The 20,745-nt window shown below is 50.5% G+C and overlaps 1 protein-coding gene across 4 annotated transcripts in view; it reads left to right on the top strand.

Moving 5' to 3' along the window:
- Window positions 1–20,745, top strand: part of NFATC2 (nuclear factor of activated T cells 2) — a gene marked incomplete at its 5' end in the record, with an annotated part of 148,208 nt that overhangs the window by 120,870 nt on the left and 6,593 nt on the right. Inside the window, one exon of one of the 4 annotated variants that reach the window (XM_081148790.1) lies at window positions 15,425–15,512. The exons of the other annotated variants lie outside the window; for them this stretch is intronic. Within the exon in view, the coding sequence (XP_081004916.1) occupies window positions 15,425–15,468 (44 nt within the window). The 3' untranslated portion in view covers window positions 15,469–15,512. The remainder of the gene's footprint in view (window positions 1–15,424; window positions 15,513–20,745) is intronic. 4 annotated transcript variants of the gene reach the window in all.

Consider the following 20,745-nt stretch of genomic DNA (forward strand, 5'->3'; position numbering starts at 1 on the left):
TGAACTCATAGATTTAAGCATAATTGATGTTTTAAGATTTTGATGGACTTTTTTTTTTTTTTTTGGCGGTTCCATTTGTCGTTATCATTGGATGGATCTAAATACTATGACTTCTTTCTTTTCACTTAGAATATCACTTAGATGTTCTGAGGCTTCAGGGGAGAAGATTCTACATGTGTACCTATAACATCAAGGAATCTTTAAGTGATTTAACAATAGTTGGAGTTTGCAGGGCAGGGGAAAGTTATGTATTGATTAGGATGTAGGGGGCTGCTCAAACTGAACCCCAAAGTAGCAGTATCTTAAAGCTAGACAGGGGATTTATTTCTCATGTAACAGTGCAGGCGTAAGCCCCCAGCATTGGTATACTGTCCACCCTTCTTAGGGTGGCGCCTTCACCTGCACTGTCCAGAGTGGCTCCTGGATGGGAGCAGGGGATGCCCCTGCCCTCTAAGGGTCTAATCACACTTATCTCCTCATCTGAGACCTCACTGGCCAGGCCTTGTCATGTGATCACACTGAGCTGCAAAGGAGCCTAAGAAATGTAATTTATGTATTTACTTGACCCAGCCACGTGCAGAGTTAAACCTGTTCTTACAGAAGACAGCGAAAATGGATTTGGGCCTCTGTGCAGGAAGCATGAGCAGAATGGGAGAGTAGCTCCTAAAGGAGGTCGGTTGGCTATTTTGTATTCTTGAATGTTCTTAGGAGTTTCCTTACCTATTCCACAAGTATTATCCGGTGTGTCCCATGTACCAAGTATAATTTTTAGGTCCTGGGGACACAGCGGTAAATGAAACAGGTGAGGTCCTTGCCTTCTTGGAGCTTACCTCCTAGCTTATCAAACAACAAAGTGTGTGTGTGTGTGTGTGTGTGTGTGTGTGTGTGTGTATGTGTATATATATATATATATATATAATGCCAGATGGTAATAGCACCATGAGGAAAATCTAAAAGGCCTTAAATGGCCAGTTATTGCTGATTCTCCATTTTCTTACTCTTTTGCCTGAAGCAGGGTTTCTCAACCTTGGCACTACTGACAGTTGGAGCCGGCGAATTCTCTGTCCCGGGGGCTGTGCTATGTCCTGTAGGATGTTTAGCAGTGTCTCTGGCCTCCACCTACCAGATGCCAATAGCACCCCCCACCCCCACCCCAGTTGTGACAACCAAAAATGTCTCCAGATATTGCCAAATGTCCCCTGGGGGGAAGAAGCGCCATGAGGTAAAGGCCACTATTCTGAAGGACTTAGTGCCTGGCTCTGGTGAAAACAGCAGCTTCATAACATTGAGCGGTAACCAGACTATCTGACTGTTGGGGAACAGGGCAGGTGTCCACCTCAGAAAAAGGCCTGTGATTTGCAGACTGGACAATTCTTAGAACTCTCTGGCTGCGTGAAGCCACCAGAAGCTAGTTTCTTGCTGTGCACTGTGTGTTCCCTGGCGAGTGCCTAGGGCGGTGGCTTCAGGGTGAAAAGATGCCCATGCGAGGCTGTCAGAGGAAGCTGGACTTGGAGCCTCGCGTTGCCTCTTGCTTACCAGTGGCCTTGGGTGAGGTGCTTGTGAAAAGGGATCTGTCCATTGTCAGGTGCCCCACAAGCGCTGGGAGGGCTGGCAGCGTGGCCGCAGCTCCTTCAGCAAGGCCTTGGCGCGCTGGCTGCCCCAGCGAACTGCCAGGAGGCGTCCTTTTTGCAGTTTGTCTTCCTGATTTGCTTCTGATCGCCTGGTGCCCATGCATGCATCCCTTCTTAGAACAGATATTCACTGCACACCTACTGTGTGCTGGGCCTTGTGCCAGGTGCCTGGACACAGCAGTGAATCCAGTGGACCAGGCCTCTTCCCGACAAAGCTCTCTAGGGTGGAAAAGCTGTTAATTAGAAGTCAGCCAATAAATAGTCAGAATTTCAGATGGTGCTCAGGGCTCTGAATGAAATAAACAATGTGGTGGTCGGGGAGGAACATCAGAGGTCACAGCCCAGGCTGGCCTCCTGAGGAGGTCACCTGGCTCTGAGACCTGAAGGAGGAGGCGGGAGGCAGGGGGCGGAATTCCAGGCAGAGGGAACAGCGTGTGCAAAGGGCCCGAGCTGGGGAGAAGCCAGTGTGGAGGGACAGGACGAGGTCTGGTGTTGCCGAGCGTATGACCGGGAATGAGTGGAAGGGACCTCAGAGGGCCTCACAGGCCTCAGCGAGAGGTTTGGGTTCACTGCGGGGAAGGAGGGGAAGCGGCCGGCAGGTGGAAGGTTGCAGTTTGGGGAGTATGGTTGCCAGGCCAGCAAGCGCAGGAACTAATTATAACAAGAGTCCCTTCCCCTTAATGAGCACCTGTGGAAGGCAGAGACTAATTACCGCAGGTCACAGCCATGAAGTCAGGCCGAGAGGCAGTGACTGTCTCGGGTCACAGAGCTAGAGGCCCGCAGGCTGAGCTGTTAGAGGCACGTGGAGAACGTGATCTAGATTCAAGTGGTAAACAGAACAGAGCACTTATCTTGGGTCCTTTCCCTCCGTCTGTCTGATGAGTCTCCAAAAAATGGGTTTTCACTCCTGACCCTCGAAAACTGACTGCCCCTGGGCATCTCCAGTTCAGCTGGTGCTACTGTGAACTCCTTGCCCCCCTGCTCTGTTCCCATCCCCCTTCTCTGCACAGCTGCCTAAGGAACTTGGGGGTGTGGCCTTAGGCAAGTTAATGTCTGTGACCTCAGTTTCCCCACCTGCAAATAGGGAGAATAGCAGTGCTTCAGATTTAAATGAAACAAAACATGGAACATGTGTATGACAGAGTCGGCCACATATTAAGCACGCCACAGAGTGCCTGTCAGCTTGAGTGCCTTCCTCAGCATCATCTTCAGCTGTCCAGGGCCGAGAAAATGTCAGTCTCTGCATTTGGGGTGTGACAACCCTTCTTCAATACCTTCTCACCAGTCCTAGCCTGAGGCCCTTTGCTCAGGACCCTGGCTGGGCCATCCAGATACCCGGCCGCGTGTGGGGGGCGGATGTTGACGCAGTCTTGTTGGGACCAGCAGACGCCCAGTAGCGACCTAAATGTTAATCAATACAGCCACACAAGGGAGTACTGAGCAGCTGGGGACAGGAGTGGAAGGGGACCTTTTCCTACTTGTGTTTTTATACATTTTGGATTTTCTTTGCTTCTTTGCCATTGCACACATTATTTGAAATATATATTTTTAAAAGGACACGTCAGCTTCTAGAAATTATCGTAGAGGCTAGTATAAAAAATGGGGGTGTAGAAAAAGAAAGCTTTCAGTTTTGCTTAGGGGAGTGTTTCCCACCATTCAGATGTATTTGTTCTTGCTCCCACCCCTCTCAGCTTTGACAGGAGGGAGACATGTAGCTGTGCTGAGATTGTCTTGCCTCTGAACCTTTACCCAGGCCTTCACCTCCACCTGCAGCGCCATCCCCTCCCTCTCCAGCCTTCTGAAGTCTGCCTAATGTTCCAAGGCTCTGACAAGCTCCCTTCTCTCTGCAGCCAGAGGGCTTTTCTCTTCTCTGAGTCCTGGACACACGGTTTCTCAAAGTGGCTGTTTCTCACATATGGCTTTCAGGGGTTTCTATTTTTTTCTTCCCTCTTTCAAGTCCAAGTCTCTGGGTGGCAAGGACTAATGCCTCTGACTTGTCTGTGCCGCCAGTGCCCCTGGGCTGACTTTGCACATAGTAGGCCCTTGACAACATTTGCTAATGTCCCCCTTGGCTAAAAGCCTGGCCCAGCTCCCTGCACACAAGATGCTCACCACATCTTTGTGGGGTTGTATGACTATCCAAGAATGAAATGGAGATCATGTACCACCTAGAGTTTAAATGATTTAAAACTATTCATCATCACACAACATCAATAATACTTATTTTTAACATTAGTAATAGCAGCTAACACTCAGGTGGCACTCTTCTAAGACTTTACTGTTTTAACGCTTTTAACCCTTTTAATCCTCATAACAGCCTCATGGGGCAAGTACTGTTATTATTCCCATTTTATGATGAGGAAACGGTAGCCCAGAGAGGTTAAGTAACTGGTCCAAGGTCACACAGCCAGTGAGTAAATTTGTAGATACTCTTTACCTAGGGTATTTTGTTTGTTTGTTTTTTGAGGAAAGATGCCAGACATTTCTTTTGGAGTTCAGGAGTACAAAATTAAAAAAACACACCCTGTAGCACCTGCTAGCAAGGTTTGATAACATATAAAACCTGGGGACAGCCTGTTTCCTGGGCCTAGGATTCAGGCTTCAGCAGGGCAGCTGTGGAACCTAGGGCTGTGAGCTTTTCAAAAATAAGCTTGAGAGACATAGGGTATGGGTGTAGGGCTGCACAGATAAACTTCTAACTCCAGGAAGAGAATTGTAAAACTGAAGTGATAGTGTTTAATGAAATGCCATCCAGTCCCCTTCAACCTTTACAGCAATACTTAAATTATATTTACTGCGAGCAATGGGGGCATGTTAGCTGCTTGGCATGACCTGGCCTGGAGTTTCCAAAAGTAAAAGTGCTGGGTGCCTTGAAAGCCCCGCAGGTCGCAGTGAAGGGTGCGCATCCCCATCTGAATGGCGCAGGGAAGCTCCACCTGGTCCCTGGGCTCCTCTCAATGCCATGCTCTTCAGGCCTCGGATGTGCTGGCCGCTGGGCCCACTCGAAAATCAGTTTCTCACCTCCAGCCAGCAGCACTGCCCAGGGCCCGGCCATCCTGAGGTTGTTGTGACAGCAAAACCAAGTGCCATGGAAACGGTTGTGCAACCCCAGGAGCAGGCTGCCTGGAGAGCAGGGCAGGCTCTCCGCTCAGCTCGGTGTTCATTCTGTTTCTACTCCCATTCCCCGTTATTCTGTTATGCTTGGCAAGGCTCACTTTGGACCCAGAGGCGCTCCTTTTGCAGGGAGACCTGCAAGCTTGCTCCCCCTTTTCATGCCAAGAGGCCAGCACAGCTGGCACCCCCCCCCCCCCATTCTGGCTGCTGCCTTCCAGCTCCCTGTTCCTCCTGAAGATAGTGTCTGCTTGGGCCCCGCTGGTGGAGAGCGGGAGGTGGCCGGGGACTCTGGGAGTGGGCACCCAAGCTGGCCCGGCTTTGTTAAACAGCACGGTGTTTGCACCCCAGGCCTTGCCAGAGCTCTCCCTCCTGGCCAGCAGGGTCTCCCTCCTGCTGTGGTCCAGGCATTTCTGGGGGCCAGAAAACAGAAACCAGCCCTGTGTTTTCCAAGCTGCCAGGCAGGCTTCTGAGAAATTCAGGCCTCAGCCCAGGAACTAGAACTCCCTCTTCTGCCCACCCCTGCCTCCCTTCAGAGAAAGGGCTACCCGCTCCCTCCACGCTGGCTGCCTGGTCTGATTAGGGAGAAGGTTGTAGGGATGGACTTTTGCCCCTTCTACAGTTGTCACCCTGTTGGTCACCGGCCCCTTCCCAACCCAATCCCCCAGCTGCTTGATGCAAGAGCTCGAGTTCAGGGGTTCACCTCAAGACAGCCTCTTGCCGCCTGACTGTGGCGGGCCTACCCTGGAAAGTCTCCTAGATTCAAACTCTAGATGATAACCCTGGGGAGTTCTTAGCCTTCCAGGGTCCCTTCTGTGTGGCTGGCGTCAGCAGAAGGGCAGGAAGGAAAGCAACCTGTTTAAGGTAATCTCAGTTGGAATGAGAGTGGCTGATAAGACTGGCGTCCCTCCCGTGGGTGCTTTGAATTTCCAAGAGGCACTGTTCCTGCCAGCGAGTCTCGGGGAGAAATGGAATGGGATATTGTCACTTGGACTTGGCAACTCTCGTTTCTGTTTTGGTGAAGTTTGGCATCCTGGCTCTAATTTTTTGCACTTCAGTCAGTTCCGCTCAACACATTTGCTGAGTGCCTACTGTGTGCCAGGCAGAAAACAAGAGAAAGCATTGATTTAGTAACTTGCATTGTGGTTTGCAATGTGGCACTGGGTGCACACACACACACACACACACACGCGCGCACACGCGCGCGCGCGAACAGCCGGCCCCTGGTATGGGCAGGAGAAATAATTTGGCCTAATCAGGTTCTCCTTGAACTTCAGTGGTTAACTGACTATTTTAGGCATGAACGAAAAGCTTCTGTCTTTACCATCAAACCAGTGTTCACTGCCAAGGCAAGAGAGCAGGGAAAGTGGTTTTAAGTCCGCACCCTGGACTCCCCGCCTGCATTTAAATTCTGGCTTGGCCACCTGCTGGCTATGTGACTCTGAGCAAGTCCCCTCAGCTCCCTGAGCCTTGGTCTACTGAACTGCAAAATGTGAACATAGGGTGGTTAATGCTCGCAGAGTTCCTGGGACGGGACCTGGCACCAGCCGCCAGCATTATTTACCCACACCTGCGACCTGCCAGGCAAATTGACAGCTACTGATTGTTTCCAGGCCTTTCCCCTTAGCTGTTACAGACAGTGCTTTCTAGAATGTTCTTTCTCTGTCTCCTGGTGTACACACACCTCGGAGGAGTTTCTGTAGGGTTGTACCTACAGGTGGAGGTGCTTGGTCTCTGGGTGTCCACGTCCGCCGTTTAGTAGACAGTACAAGATTGTCTCCCAAAGTAGCTGTACCTGTTTACACACCCATCAGCAACACCGAAGTCACCGCCTGGCTCTCCACCCTCCCCACATTGGGTGCTGGGAGATTTTTTAATTGTTTTGTGTAGTTCATGTGTGAAATGGTATATTTTGAAGCAGAAATGCCAGGGGTTGGGCCCAGGAATCTGCACTTTCACAAGCCCTCCTGGTGAGTTGATGGCCTCAGGTCAAGTATTGGTTTTGGAAATCTTTTTTCTACCCTGGTGTCATAAAGAGCGTCTCCTATATCACCTTCCAAATACATTACAGTCTTGCCTTTCACGCCGAGGCTCTAACCTGCCTGGAGCTGATCTTTTGTGTCCAGTGTGAGGCAGGGTTCTCATTTCATTGCTTTCCGCATGGCTCACGCACTGTCCCAGGCCACCTATTGAGAAGTCCTTCCTTACCCCAGGGGCCTATAACCCACCGGTGTTGGAAATATCCTTTCCACAGACCTGTGGGCCCCTTCCCGGTCTCTCGGCTTCATTCCACAGATGAGTTTTTCTGTCCCCAGCAACAGTTCTTAATTACAACAGCTTTGTAGCTATTCTTGATGCCTGGGCGGTGCAGTCTCCAGCTTGTTCCCCAGAAGTGTCTTGGATGTTCTCAGCTTTTTGCTTTTCTGGGGACACGTTGGAGTCAGCTCTCAGGCCCACAGAAGGGTGTCGAGTCTTTATCTCAACTTTAGATCGCTGAATCTCTCTCAAATGGGGGAAAACAGACGTTGTACAATATTAACTTTTTGTGGGTTTTTCTAAAACCTGGTCAAGGTCATCTGTCATAACAGAAATACAGATAAGCCACCTCACACAGGGACTTGCTGTCATTGCCACCACCAACCCTGCTGTGTGGGCTGGGATGCACCTGAAGAACCATGATGGCCCCGCAACCATCTCCCCCTCGATGCCTGGCTGCCCCCTGGATGCACGCTCGGGGCTGGGGTGATGGGGCTTTCTTTGGAAAAGCGGATCCTCCCATCTCTAAGCGTCCCTGGTTGCGTGAGGACTACTCTTAAAACCTGCCTCCTGCGGACGTCTTCATGGGTAATTTCTAGCCACATCCAGTTGGCGTGTGAAATGGGCTCAGGACAGAGGAGGAGAAATGATTTCTCCTCCTTTCAGTCGAGCTGAGCTGGAAACCAAGGTTTAGGGTTGCAGAGTCCACAGTCCTCCCCTGTGGTTTAATGTGCCGCCATGTGCCCTGCTCCATGCTCAGTGATTTGGGGGACACTTTGCAGCCAGGATTTCTCGAGCCAGAGAAGAACGCAGGCAGATGACAGTGTGCCCCGAAGCTCAGAGGTCCTGGCTTCTCCCTCATGACAGCAGAGCATGATTTCCCACCGTTTCTTTTGGATCGGCTCTATGAGACCAGTGTTACGGAACTCCACGTGTTGCCATGATGAAGTCAGCAGTGGGTGGTGGTGGGGGCTGTGGAGCCCTGCTGTTCTGGTGAGGGAAGCACCCCAGAGGAGGTGACATCTGAGCAGAGCTCTCCACGAGAAGGCCTTGCCAATATCCAAGGAAAGAACAATATAGCTAGAACAGCAAGTGCAAAGGCCCTGGGGTGTGAGTATGCTTGGTGGTGTTTAGAGAGTAGGAAGGAAGGCTCGTGGGAGCGTCTAGAGGATAGTGAGGAAGAGAAGTACATAAGCGTCCATCTTAAAGGAGTTCCTTTCCCGAGGCCAAGTGGGATCCCTGGGTCCCAGCAGTGGGTTGTGCTGGCTGGTCCATCAAAATGGGACTTTGAGTAGGAGACCGATGTTGTGGTCTAGCAGCCACTAACCCCTGTCACCCTCTGGGATAACCTGGTTTCCCTATGAGACAGGCCCCTGACTATGGAGACCAAGATGGTTACATTTCCTTTGGAGAGAGGGTGCCCGTGTGCTCTGCAGATGGCCACCAGAGCCCCATACCCCAAGCCAGAACCAGGTGGACACTACAGAAAGGGCGGGTTCCCTTGGGTCTAGAAACAGGCTGCTGGTGCTTTGGTAGAGCACGAACTTGAACTTTCCTCTTCTGGAGAATGTTGCCAACGGGAGAGAGCTGGGAGCCCCCCCCGTCATACCTGGGGGCCACCATCTCTCGCTGAACCCCAGCCTTGGCTCTGTTCCAAGTCTCATGAGGCACTAGCACCACCTCACCTCTTAGGTATGTACCCCAGGCCTGGCTCATGGTCCCAACGGGGCCGAGCTGCTCTTTGCTTCTTCAGTCTCATCCCCTAGGTAAGTAGAGTGAGCAGCACGTGTGTTAGCTCACATGCTACATGGGTGATTTCTCCTGTGTAACCCTGATACAAGGTGGGCCTCCCAAGGACCAGTCTGTTCAGAGTTGCATTCAAAGAAGCAGGGTTTGGTTGCCAGGTGATAATTGCAAAAGAATCCCCATCTTCAAGGAGCTGGAGCCCAACTATGAGGTTTGAACCAGGTTCTGCTACTTGGTGGCTGTCTCCCCTGGGGGTTTGACTTAATCTCTCTCTACCTGTTTCATCATTCATTCGTTCAATCATCCTTCCATGAAATTTTTACTGAGCACCTACTATGTGCTGGACTCTGTCCTGGGTGCTGGGGATGTGTTGATGAATGAGAGATGAGGTTCCTTCACGCCCTCGCTGGGCTATTACTACCCAACAATATAGGATCCTTATAGCCTGAGCCATGCTACCCCCTCCCAAAACCCAGGATCCATTGCCATGGTAACCGTGTGCTGTGCCTATACTAGTGTACTTTTGGGGTTTGCCCTGGTCCATCTAATGCTAAGCTCCTGTGAATATTGTCAGTGCCTCATAAATGAGATAATATATGTGACAGCATAGAAGGCTCCCACTAAATGTCGCTTCCTTGGCCTGTACACACACGGCCTTTAGAAACTGTGGACCTAGCTACCTGCCTCCTGTCTTTCCAAGTAGCATCCCTGTCGGGGCCTTGAGCAGCTCTCTGCTTCCTGCCCTCAGGCACCGCTCTCTCAGACCCTCCACAGTGTCAGGGTGTATGTGGATTGGGAGTTCTGAACCCTGAGGGCTAATGGTGGAGGGCAGGTCTGGGCGAAGATGCTGGATATGGCCCCAGGAAGCTGTGTTTGGGGATGTGGCCTATCTTGTGTTGCTTAACCAGAGTAAGATAAACACATGTCCCTGGAGGTTAGCTCAGAGCAGGTGACCTCCTCTTGCCACCTTCTTGGCTGCAAGTTGACCTGCCCTCCCCACCTGCCAATTACATGCCCTCCTCCCAATTAACACCTCGGCTTCTTACTCGAAACCAGAGCCTCAGAACTGCCATGTTTACTCATCCCGAGAGCTGGGGACAGTTTGGAACACGACGTGGTACATTTTTCTCGTAAACTCATAGGTTTTCTAGTAAGATGTCTGGGTGGCTGGGTGCTGTGCGGGCCTGCTGCCTGGGCTGGCTTCCGGAGGCCTCTGGTTTGTAGTGTGTCGGTGACTCAGAGGGCAGCCAGTGCACTGTGCAGGGTGGCCGGGGAGGGGCCCCTCCCCAGGATGTGAAAACACACCCAAGAGCTTGGCCGACCTCAGGCCCACCCACTCTGAAAATGCAGAAATAGCTTTCAAGGTGAAAGTGCTTTGGTGAAGGAGGGTGACCTGGCCATCTAATCAATTCAGTCTGTTAACCAACTGTTCTCTCTGTGATTGGCTTAATACGCTTTAACTGAGAGAACAGGAGCAGCTGCTGATACGATTTTTGTTAGCTTGGCATTGTGCCAGCTGCATCTATTGCATCTGAGATGCTCACTATTATTCCCATTTTACAGATGAGAAAACTGAGGCTCAAAGAGTCCAATGATTGGCTCACGTCCCCTCAATACACATGGCATACTTACTAGGTGCCAGACACTGTCGGAAGCACCTGTCATGTGTTGACTTACTGATTTCCTCAAGTTGTTGACATACCCTCAAATTGTCAGGAACAATCATTGCCTGACTTTGACAGGGGAGGTGCAGAGGCGTCAGGCTTGCCTCAACAGTGGGACTTGTCTCGCTAGGATTTGGATCCCAGCAGCCTGGCTCCCAACAGTGCGTTTCTCTGCGACTCTGCTCCCTCCAAGGGTGGGGGAGCCCCCCTCCCCCCCTACTGAGCTTATCCCCTGCACTGAGCCATCTGTGGCCCCCACCCTCAGAGACGTACAATCTTAGCAGACACAGAAAGGCTGTTTGTGAGATCAGTGGAAGGCAGAGAAGGGGTGCTGGCTGGAGGAACCCAGGCAGCATTTGAGGCTGGATGTGAACACAGAAGTAGGATTCATTTTCTCACAGTTCTGGAGGCCGGAAGTCCGAGATGAGGGTACCAGCAGGGTCAGGTTCTGGTGAGAGCCCTCTACAGATCGATATCTTCCCGCTGTGCCCTCACATGGCAGAGAGAGCTCTAACCAGTTCTCTGGTGTCTCTTCTTAAAAGGGCACCATCATCAGGGTCCCATCCGTGAGGCGGGATCTAACCCTGATCACCTCCCAAAGGCCTTGTCTCCAAATATCATCACATTGGGGGACAGGGCTTAAACAGCAATTGGGGAACACAATTGGGTCCACAGCAGGGACTGTGCAGGTGAAAGGTTTGATCAAGGGGATGAGTCAGGAGCTGAGGCTCTGTCTGCATGTCCTGGGAGAGTTCCTGTATCTCAGGGACACCTGGTGTAGTATCACTCACATTCAGTCCTTGTCGGTCACTCTGGGCAGCCTTTGAGTTGAGAGCAGTAAGTGTCAGGGGTCAGACCTACGAGTCTCACTTGGAGAAATTTACAATGAGGTCTGATCCCTGCTGGGACCTGGTCCCTGCTTGATCCTGGTAGAATTTCTTTCCTGGAAGCACAGGTTGGGTGGCCAGAGGGGTCCCTGCTTTATCTTCTGTCTCCTCACAGGCTCTTGGCTGACCAAGAAAGGTGGAGGGTGCTTGGCCCTGCACTTGACCTTTCCCTCTCCCCCGCAGGCAGGTGGGTGGGTTGGCTTATCCAGGGTTGGACCCCATGGTGAGGTCTTACCAAGTACATGTGGGAACAGCCTATACTCCCAGGCAGTCTGCAGGTCTATCGGTTTTCACACCCGAGGGCCTCGGGAGGGGGCAGACATGGTTGAAACCTTTCAGGAGCAGGGGAATTGTAGGACAGTGCATAAGACAGATGGGAAGGGGTCAGGATGCTTCCTTCCGGGACGGGCTCACGCTGGACTTAGGAAGTGTGTGTGTGTGTGCTTAGCTGGTCTGGCCAGGACACATGGAAGGACATAGAATGATCTGGAAGGCGAACTTATGGGAGGGTGAGGTGGAGGCTGAGCTGGAAGTTTCAATAAATACCCGGTGAACCGTTGCCAAGCAGCAGGGCCCATGGTGGTTTTTGAAGGAAAGGTCTCTTGGGGCAGGAGGGGTTTGGATCTCATCCCAGAGGCCACGAGGCCGTTACGTGTGACTCTGTGATGTAGGAAAGCAGCTCAGGATGGAAAAGGCCCTTGCTGCTCCTGGTTTCCACCTGCTAAAGCACCTGGGGTTCTGAGCTGCCTTCCCCTGTCTCGGCTCCCTCTTTCACGCCTGAGCAAAGATAAGTAAACTCAAATGTCAGAACACAAATGTTTGGTTCACTCCTCCAACCCCCAAAGACAAAGATGGCTTCCCAAACAATTAGGTATTTATTTTATCATCTCATTTGTGGTCACAGGCTGCTCTGTGGGTTTGGATCACTGTTTCTTTCCAGAATGGCAACTGGGTGTAGTAATAAGTACTTTTCTTTTGTTTCTGTTTTGTTAAAAAAAAAAAAAAAAAAAAAAAAAGGCCAACAACTTATTTTGCAGTACTTGCTTTGCAGCTGAGGCCTCCCGGCAGAGGCTTGGGGTCGAGGCATTGGTGAGGTGGCTGAAGACCAAGGAAGCAAGCAGCAGTGTGTGTAGACTGCTTTCCTGCCTGTGGTCGCCGCTTAGAGCTGTGGTTGCCTGATCAAGAGGTGCAGCTTAAGCTGCATGTAATCAGAAATTCTGCTGAATTGGAGAAAAGGACTGGGCAGAGGGGTAGGCTCGGCTCCGGTCTGAGTTTACACAGTTGGTTAGTCCTTCCTTGCAGGGCAGCGTAGCTTGGAGAAAGTCCAAGTTGTTTCTCCCTTGATTTAAGCCGATGTGTAATTATGAAAAAAGTGGGCAGTGGTTAAGATGGTAGCACACTCAATACTGGTTGAGAGGGAGATCGGTGTTTTCAGTGTAGAACCATCAAATGGGATGTCCCTTAGACCAGTCTCTGAGTCCCATGAGCTCTATGACACAGGTGCGCACAGGTGTCCCCCTCTAATCCCATCCATGTCTGTGCCTTCAAAGGACTGCTAGTTGTATAATTAGTCAAGGTGACAGATTCTGGGGTCTGTGTTTCGTGTGTAAAGGCTTTATCCGTTGATACCTTATGCTTTCCTGTTAATTATCATTACTGATTAATCTGTGAACCTCTTCTAATCTGTATCCTAAATTCATCCCCAAGACTAGTGGGATGAGTCACCAGTCTATGCCTAGGGTTGTAAAAATGCAACCTCACTAGATAGGTCTTCAGCTTTGGGAACCACCACCAAGTAGGGCAGAGATTCTAGGACCAGAGGCCTCCCTCCCCGTCTTTGGGAGGGTTTGTCTCATCACCTAGGTGGCATATGGTAACTCCAAACACTGGGGTGCCGTGGAGCTGGGACCTGATCTTGGCTCTGCTCAGCACCAGAGGGCTGCTCATGGACAAGTCACTTCATCTCTCTCTGCCTCAGCAAGTTGACCTGAGAAATAGGCATTGCACCACCAACCCCGAGATGGCCATGAGGAGTGGTTGGTGGTGGTCTGAGTCTTGAGTTGAATTTTGAGTCTTAGTTGAATTAAAACAATCCCTTCCTCTGGCTCTTGTTGCTGTCTTCTACCAAGAGACAGGCAACTAAAGAGTGAAACTTCATGACTAAACAGGAAGCTGCACCCCAAAAGGCCACAGATGAACTGATGGGTTTGGTGCTTTGTAAATTCTCTGCACTCTGGTGCCGAGGGGTGGGGAGTGGAGACAGATCAGTCTCTGCTCCTTGAGGACCAGTCTTCTGAGTCCACTGAGACTCCCCCTCAAAGCACCCATGTACAGGCCACTGGCTGTGACCGTGGAATGTGCCTGGCACCTGATCCCTGCTCAGTGCTTCCTGAACGGGCACATATGGGCAAAGTGAAAACGTCTTGGCCATTATAGCACCTTGGAGCTGATTTTTCTAGGAGTAACAGCTGAGCCAAATGCTCTACTTTAAATTCCAATGGGATCCACCCTGCCGTTGGGCAGAGGCCAGGGGTCCCAGCACAGAGGCAGGGAGACTAGTGAGGAACCCGTGATGTACACAGGAGGTGGTGGAGGTTTTCGTTTCCGGATGCATTTTGAGGGTAGATTCAGAAACATTTGTATATGATGGGGATGTGGGCTGTGACCAAGATTGGCCCGAACAACTGGAAGTAGGGAGTGTTTCCTATAATGGGGACAAGTAGAACAGGGCTGTTCTTTAGGGGGGCCATGGGGTGGTAGTGAGTCAGGAGATTGGTTTGGGGCATATCTGAGAGGCCCAGTGGACAGTTAGGTGTCTGAGTCTGAAGTTAGGTGTGAGGTCTGGGCTGAAAAACATCCATTTGATCATTGCCAGGATACAGGTGGTATTTTAAGGCTCTGAACGATCTCGCGGTGCCTTCTGCCCTTGGGGTTGGAAGAAACCAACGTGTAGCAGAGGTAGGGAGTACAGTGAGCGCGCTGCCTTAGGGCCACAGGCACCTGGAATTTTGGAGAGTGGGATCTTTTTGCTTCAGGAGATGGCCTGAGCTGCATGGCCCAAACTGTGTTTATAGCAGCTACTAAGGAGGGAAGGGAGGTAGTTATTTTGTCCTGGGCTGCAGCAGCTGTGAGGAACCCCAAACAAACCTTCTTGGGGCCTAACATCTGGGAGTTTAGGCCTCTAACTGCAGAAAAGAGCTAATTGAGTGTTCAATGTGTTGAAGTGCCTCTCCTTGAAAGACATCCTGGTTTATCTCACGATGCTAATAAACAGGCATCTGGTAAAAGCTGGATCAGTCCCTGGAGAAATTAATCACAGAAACTATTTCTAAATCCGGCACTCAGGATGGATCCTGGCCTTGTAATTTGGCCACTGAAAGGGGATTGAGAGAATAAATGTTCTGAAAGCTGTAGGCATTATACAGCTATAGAGGGGAGTTTACTGTGATTTAAAAAAATGAAGAGAAAATGTAATATAATGGAATGGTTTATAAAGTAGACTGCTCATCACTCCTTTTTAAGTGCCTTCAGTGCTCGGATTGGGCAGGGGCTAGAAAATAGTCACTTTTAAAAATATTGTCGACCAAAGCAACAGGAAGAAATCTGCATTCTAGGAATCTGCATGCCCACGGAGGGTATATCACCACTAAGAAGAAAGCAGGGATCCAGTTTAGCATATATGAGAACCTGAAGGAGGGTTACGTTTGAGTACATCCCTCATGAAATTCTGACATTCTGTGCAGCAGAAGCTAGCTTCTAAAATTGTACCTCATTAGTTGGCCATGATTTGAAACTCCATGATATAACCCGCAGCAGGGTTGCTTGGTCTAGCTCAACAAACAAAATGCCATAACCTTGCTCATGAACTTTGATCTAGAGATCCCCATTTCTTTGCGCAAAGTCCCTCATCTCAGTGACTGTTACCTTGGTTTGGGGTTAATTCTGGCACCAATGTTAAGATGACACACTGAATTTGGGCAGAGGGTTAAGTCCTATCCTGGGTTCCACGCGGCCCTAGTTTAAGAGAGACTCATTAAATGGCTGATATGAGCATGAGTTGGAAGCATAATAGAGGTCGAAGATGACGTTTTTTCTTCTTCTCAAAAATGGTTTTGCAAATCTTTTTCAGAGCTGATAGACACAAACCTTAGCTGGATACAAAACATATTATGAAACAGAATGACTGTGATCTTTGATCCGAGAAATCAAAGTTAAAGGTAATTCATATCTTCTGCCTCTCCTTTTGTTTTCCAGCTGTGTGTTTCCTTAACTTGAATAAAAGAAAACTTTACAGCCTGAAGTCCATCCTCACAGACACCATTTCCTGCTCTTAAGGGCTGGCCCCACCACTTCGTAAGGGGATCCTCCTGGGGGACACCCCTGGGATGCTCTGGGTCTGTGAGGCTGGAGCTCGAGGTTGGGGCGGGAAGGAGGGAGATGAGGCTCTGGGAATTTGCATGCTCTCCCAGGGGCCCCATCACCCTATCCCAGGGGAATGCAGCTATGTCATGTTCCTATTTGAAATTTCTGCTCCTGTACTTTGCCACCTCCTTTCGGGTTTTGTCTGCTTCGCTTGGTGTATCCAGTTAGGCAGGCTCTCCGTCAGCGGTGGAGTGTTCGGCGTTGGGTAAAGAGAAAGGGCAGGTATATAAGAAAACCCAGGCAACTACTCTCTCACCACGCTCAGGCTGTTTCCAGTCTTGATCTCATCAGTTTAATTGGCTGCTCAGTCCACAGCAGAGCCGTGGTTTTCCCACTGAGCTCAGCACAGCCCCTCATTGAGCTTTAAGCTATGGATTCACTTTAGTCGACTTTGGATCCTGGGCCTGCACAGAAGAGCCTGGCAGCTAACAGACTTCATGAGGCAGGTGGCAGAGGCTCTGTGGGGATAGAGCCCACGTGGGACAGTAAGGACGTTGCTTTACCTCTCTGTGCCTCAGCTTCCAGATGCTATTGCTGTTAGTTAATCCCCAGCCCATTCTGATCAGACCGTTAGTGCGCAGTGCCCAGCACATGGTAAGCACTCACCGGAAGTCAGCTGGCCTCAGCACTGGGGTTCCGTGCTCCTGACATCTGCTGGCTTGCCGGGCTGTGGCTTTTAAATGGTCCCTTTGTCAGTGAAAGTGGGTTCGTGATATCACAGGCCAGACCCAGAAGTCCTCAGCAGCAGCACGCCAGTGGCCCACGCTCAAAAACAGTAAAAACAACTCTCAGATGCCACGCTTACTAGCACATGCAGGGGAGGTAACAGCCTAGGACCCTGTTCCCCAGAGTGTGGGACCTGCTGTGATACCACTTCCCAAAGGCAGTGTGAATCCTGAGTCAGAAGGGCATTTTCTCTGGCACATCCCCAACTGTGACTATCAAATTCTGTCAACAGGCAACATCAACACCAGTGCTCCTTGGCTGGGTACCCACCAGGTGCCAGACTCCCTCCCGAGGACTTCATATCCGAGGAGTCAGGGCGACAAAAATGCAACTGAAATATTAGTGCTGAGAGTGTAGCCACTTAGAGAAGTAAAAAAACAGGCCTTTTTAAAAAGTGTGTTTTCCCTCCCTGGTGTTAGCACTTGACGATGCTTCTGACTGGCAGGGGCTTCGGGACTTTGGCCGGCAGGTCTGCTGCACATGGGCTTAGAGAGGGTTCTCCAGTGAAGAGCTGCTCCTCAGACCACACCTATAGCTCAGGGCTCCAGGCTTACCAAGGGCTGTTTGTGCTTTCCACTGAGCCTCAAAAGTCTGGCCCCTCTGGAAAGCTACCTTCCCAAGTGTCCCCAGAGCATGTAGAGATTGCTGGGAGGGAACAGATCATTTCACTTTTGAAACCAAAGTCGCAGAGGAGGGCCCAAAGCCCCTTTCCACCTGCTCATGGGGGAAACAGGCCTGGAGCTGGCCCTTGGCCTTCAGAGTAGCTTTACCCACAAGCAGCTGAAACAAAAGGCAGGAGCACCCAGAGAACATTCCCTGTGCTTTCTGGTTCCTCCATCGCATCTTGCCCCATGCATGGGTTTTGGGAGTGAATTCAGCAAGGTGCTGCAGAAGGGCAGTGCGCAGGCCTTGCACCCATGTTGGCTCTTGGACTCTTTGATTTGGCCCAGAGTGTGCAGCCGCCTCGATTCCCACCCAAGCTCCAGTGTCTTTCTGGCCGTGGCCTTTGTGGCTGGCCCCAAGCTCTCTTGGGTACTCACATGGTCTAACCAGATTTCAGAAAACATGCCTGAGGTTTGGGAGAGAAGCAGGATGGGGTCTGTCCACTCCCTTCCTGTTGCTTCTTTCTCAGGGGATTAAGTTCCAAAGTCAGCAGTTAAGGGGAAAAAGCCTAGAGTCAAAATTACCCTTGTAAGTCTCTTCAAGTGTACCTAAAAGTTCATGTGTGTGGTTTTCTGTATGCAGCTCTGCACGGCCATTCCCCTGCAAGCTGAAGGCTGAGAGCCTCTGGGCTCAGCTAAAAGAAGGAAGTCAGCATGCAGGTGTCTGGGCCTTCCAGTGAACCAGAACATTCCTGGGGCAGAGCAGGATGCTCACAGAAACCCATTCCCTTTTTAGAAATTTAACCCTCAGCCAACCCAGAATTGCTTGATGTACAATACTGGGAAGAGGCATTGGCTCCCCCAAAAGAAGGTGAAGAAAACACTGCTTTCCTTTCTTCTTTGCCATTGGTATATACTAGGGGTCATTAAACTACAACTCGGGCCAAATCTGACCCCCGGCCTGTTTTGGTAAATAAAGTTTTATTGGCACACAGCCATCCATGCCCATTTGCTCACACAACTGTCTATGGCTAGGGCTGCTTTCAAGCTCCAACAGCAAAGCTGAGGAGTTAAGGGGCCCTATGGCCCCTTAAAAATATTTTTATCCAGCCTTTTACAGAAAAAGTTTGGTGACCCCTCATATATTTTCTTGTTGATTTGTTACACCTCTTTATATATGAATGACTTTTTGTCACATACTGAAACTATTTGGAACTTTCAAGAGAAAAATGTATAACTTGTATGTACTCACATCTGTCTGTCTTTTCCTTTCTGGCTTCAGCCTCAAGTGTCAGGCTTAGCAGTCACTCTGAGGTTGTAGACACATTCCTCCTCAGTGTTTTCATCACGGTGCCTCTAAGGGTGATAAAAGGTCAGGGGTGCTTGTGGCAGACCCAACACCGCTGGCCTCAATTCTGTTCTGAGAAAGTGATACTTAGTGACCACCTTAACCACTCAGCACAAGGCTTTCTCTGCTGTTGACTCACACAAAAGACACTAATGACTCCAGGGCCCCATAAGCAAGGTGATGATTTCTGAGCTTAATAGCACAATCTCTGTACCACCCTCCAGGTAGTGTACCTGTTCATAAAAATGGGCCCTGGGTTCAGATTCTGATCCCTTCCCTTCACCTGCTATGGCAGGGGACTGCCTGTCTCCATTTCCCCATCTGTTAAACAAGCATGATTGCATTACTAGGTTTGGTGTGAGAAATAACAACCCTTAGAACAGTACCTGGCACACAGCCCTCAATAAGTGTGATGGCTTATATTATTTTGTAGAGAAAAGGGGTCAGACAAGTCACAGACAGGCAACCTACTTGTCAATTGGATGACAAAGGAAAATCAGCTTCCCTAAAACAAGTGAGCTAGGTGTGGGGTCCGTGTGGTGGGCTAAGACACATGCATTAGGCACCTGCTGTGTGCATAGTACAGCAGGGATGCAGGTGACTCCAATAACCTGGCAGAGGAGAGGCACACAAAGCATTCTGAGAATTCAATACAGCTGATCCTTGAATAACACGGGATTGAACTACGTGGATTTTTTTCAATAAATACTGTAAATGTATTGTCTGTTCCTTATGATGTTCTTAATATTTTATTTTCTCCAGCTTACTTTATTGTAAGAATAGGGTATATACAATACATACAGCTTACAAAATGTGTTAATTAACTTATTCAGTAAGGCTTCTGGTCAACAGTAGGCTATTAGTACTTAATTTTGGGGAGAGTTAAAAGTTATATGTGGATTTTCACCTGCGCAGGGGGTCGGTGCTCCTAACCCGTGTTGTTCAAGGGTCAACTGTACTTGCTTCTGGAGGGAGTGAGGGCTCCATGGTAGGAATGTGAGATGGCCTGTAGGGCCTGGCAGGAGAAGTTAGGATTTTTGGACAAGGAGAGGGGCTAGTCAGAGAACTGCATGTGGCCAATTTAGGAAGAGCTGGGAGGAAAGGTTGGCTTAGGATAGATGCTCAAAACATTTATTGAGTAAATGAAATGCTGATGGCAATGACGTGGAAAAGTGGTTCTGGACTCAGACCTCAGAGTCAGACCTGGGGGCAAAGCCCAGTGTGACCTGAGGCTACTTAACCTCTCTAAGCTTAACTATTCTCATTCATTAATAAATGTGAGTATTCCTGTGTGCCTAGGCACTGTTGAAGAGCTAAGGATACATGGGGGGGGGGGGGAGGCAGAATATAAACCACTAGAGAATTACCAGGAACTGATAAATGGAGGAGATAAGGGCACAGCACAATGGGGGGCAAGGGGGCACAGGGACCGCAGGCCAACACCAGGGCAGGCTCTCCGAAGACAGTTCAAGCAGAGCCTTGAATGAAATGAAGTGAGGAAGAAAAGCACTGGAGGCGGCGGGACAACCAGCCAGGGCAGGGGCTCTGAGGCACCACTTGGCTATGGCCGAGCGAGCGCAGAACACAGGAAGCTGGTGTGGTTGGCGTGCGGGGGGGGGGGGGGGGGAGCAGGGGCCAGATCACAGGCCTGCAGGGAGGCAGGGAGGCCAGGCTCAGAGCCAGGGAATGAGACTAAAGATGTGAGAATGAGGCGACAGCAGGGCTGAGAAAGAGGACCCTCACTTTCCCAAAGGACAAAAGGTAGGAAAGACAAAGGGAGAGATACCAGGTGAACATCGTGGAGTTGATGCAGAGGGCAGTGACATCTCCCTCTCTCTGTTCCTTTCTACTGGGATACCCGAGTCTGCAAAGGTGGGGCTCCTGCAGACAAGATGAAGTGGTCACGCAGAGACCCTCTCTCAGTGCTCCGAGCCCTAGTTTTCAGACTGACATGTCCCGCACAGTCGTTGCTACCACCCAGCTAGAACGTCCCCTCCTTCACAGCCAGGGGACAAGCTCTGAGGTTTCAGAGAGAAGGCTCCTCTACCCAGGAGGTTTCGGTGGGGTTTCGGTGGGCCTCACTGCACAGCCACCTTCCCCCCCAACGGCGGGACGGTCTAAGTAAGAGCACCAAGCTCGCTGAACTTTCCAGATGCAACTAGGAGCTTCCACCTGAAGGTGGCTCTCAGACAGCAGGAGGGGAAGCCGCCCTGTCTCCCAACGCCCACCCCCTGCCCTGGCCCCACCAAGCCTGTGTTCTGACAAGGGAAACGACCCTTTGTGAGTGCCCTGATGCCAACGGCTCTGCCTACGGCTATTTTTAGAAAGCCAAGGCGGTGGAAAGTTTCCACT

Source organism: Miniopterus schreibersii (genome assembly GCF_964146895.1).
Source record: "Miniopterus schreibersii genome assembly, chromosome: 10".
Taxonomy (NCBI): Eukaryota; Metazoa; Chordata; class Mammalia; order Chiroptera; family Miniopteridae; genus Miniopterus; species Miniopterus schreibersii.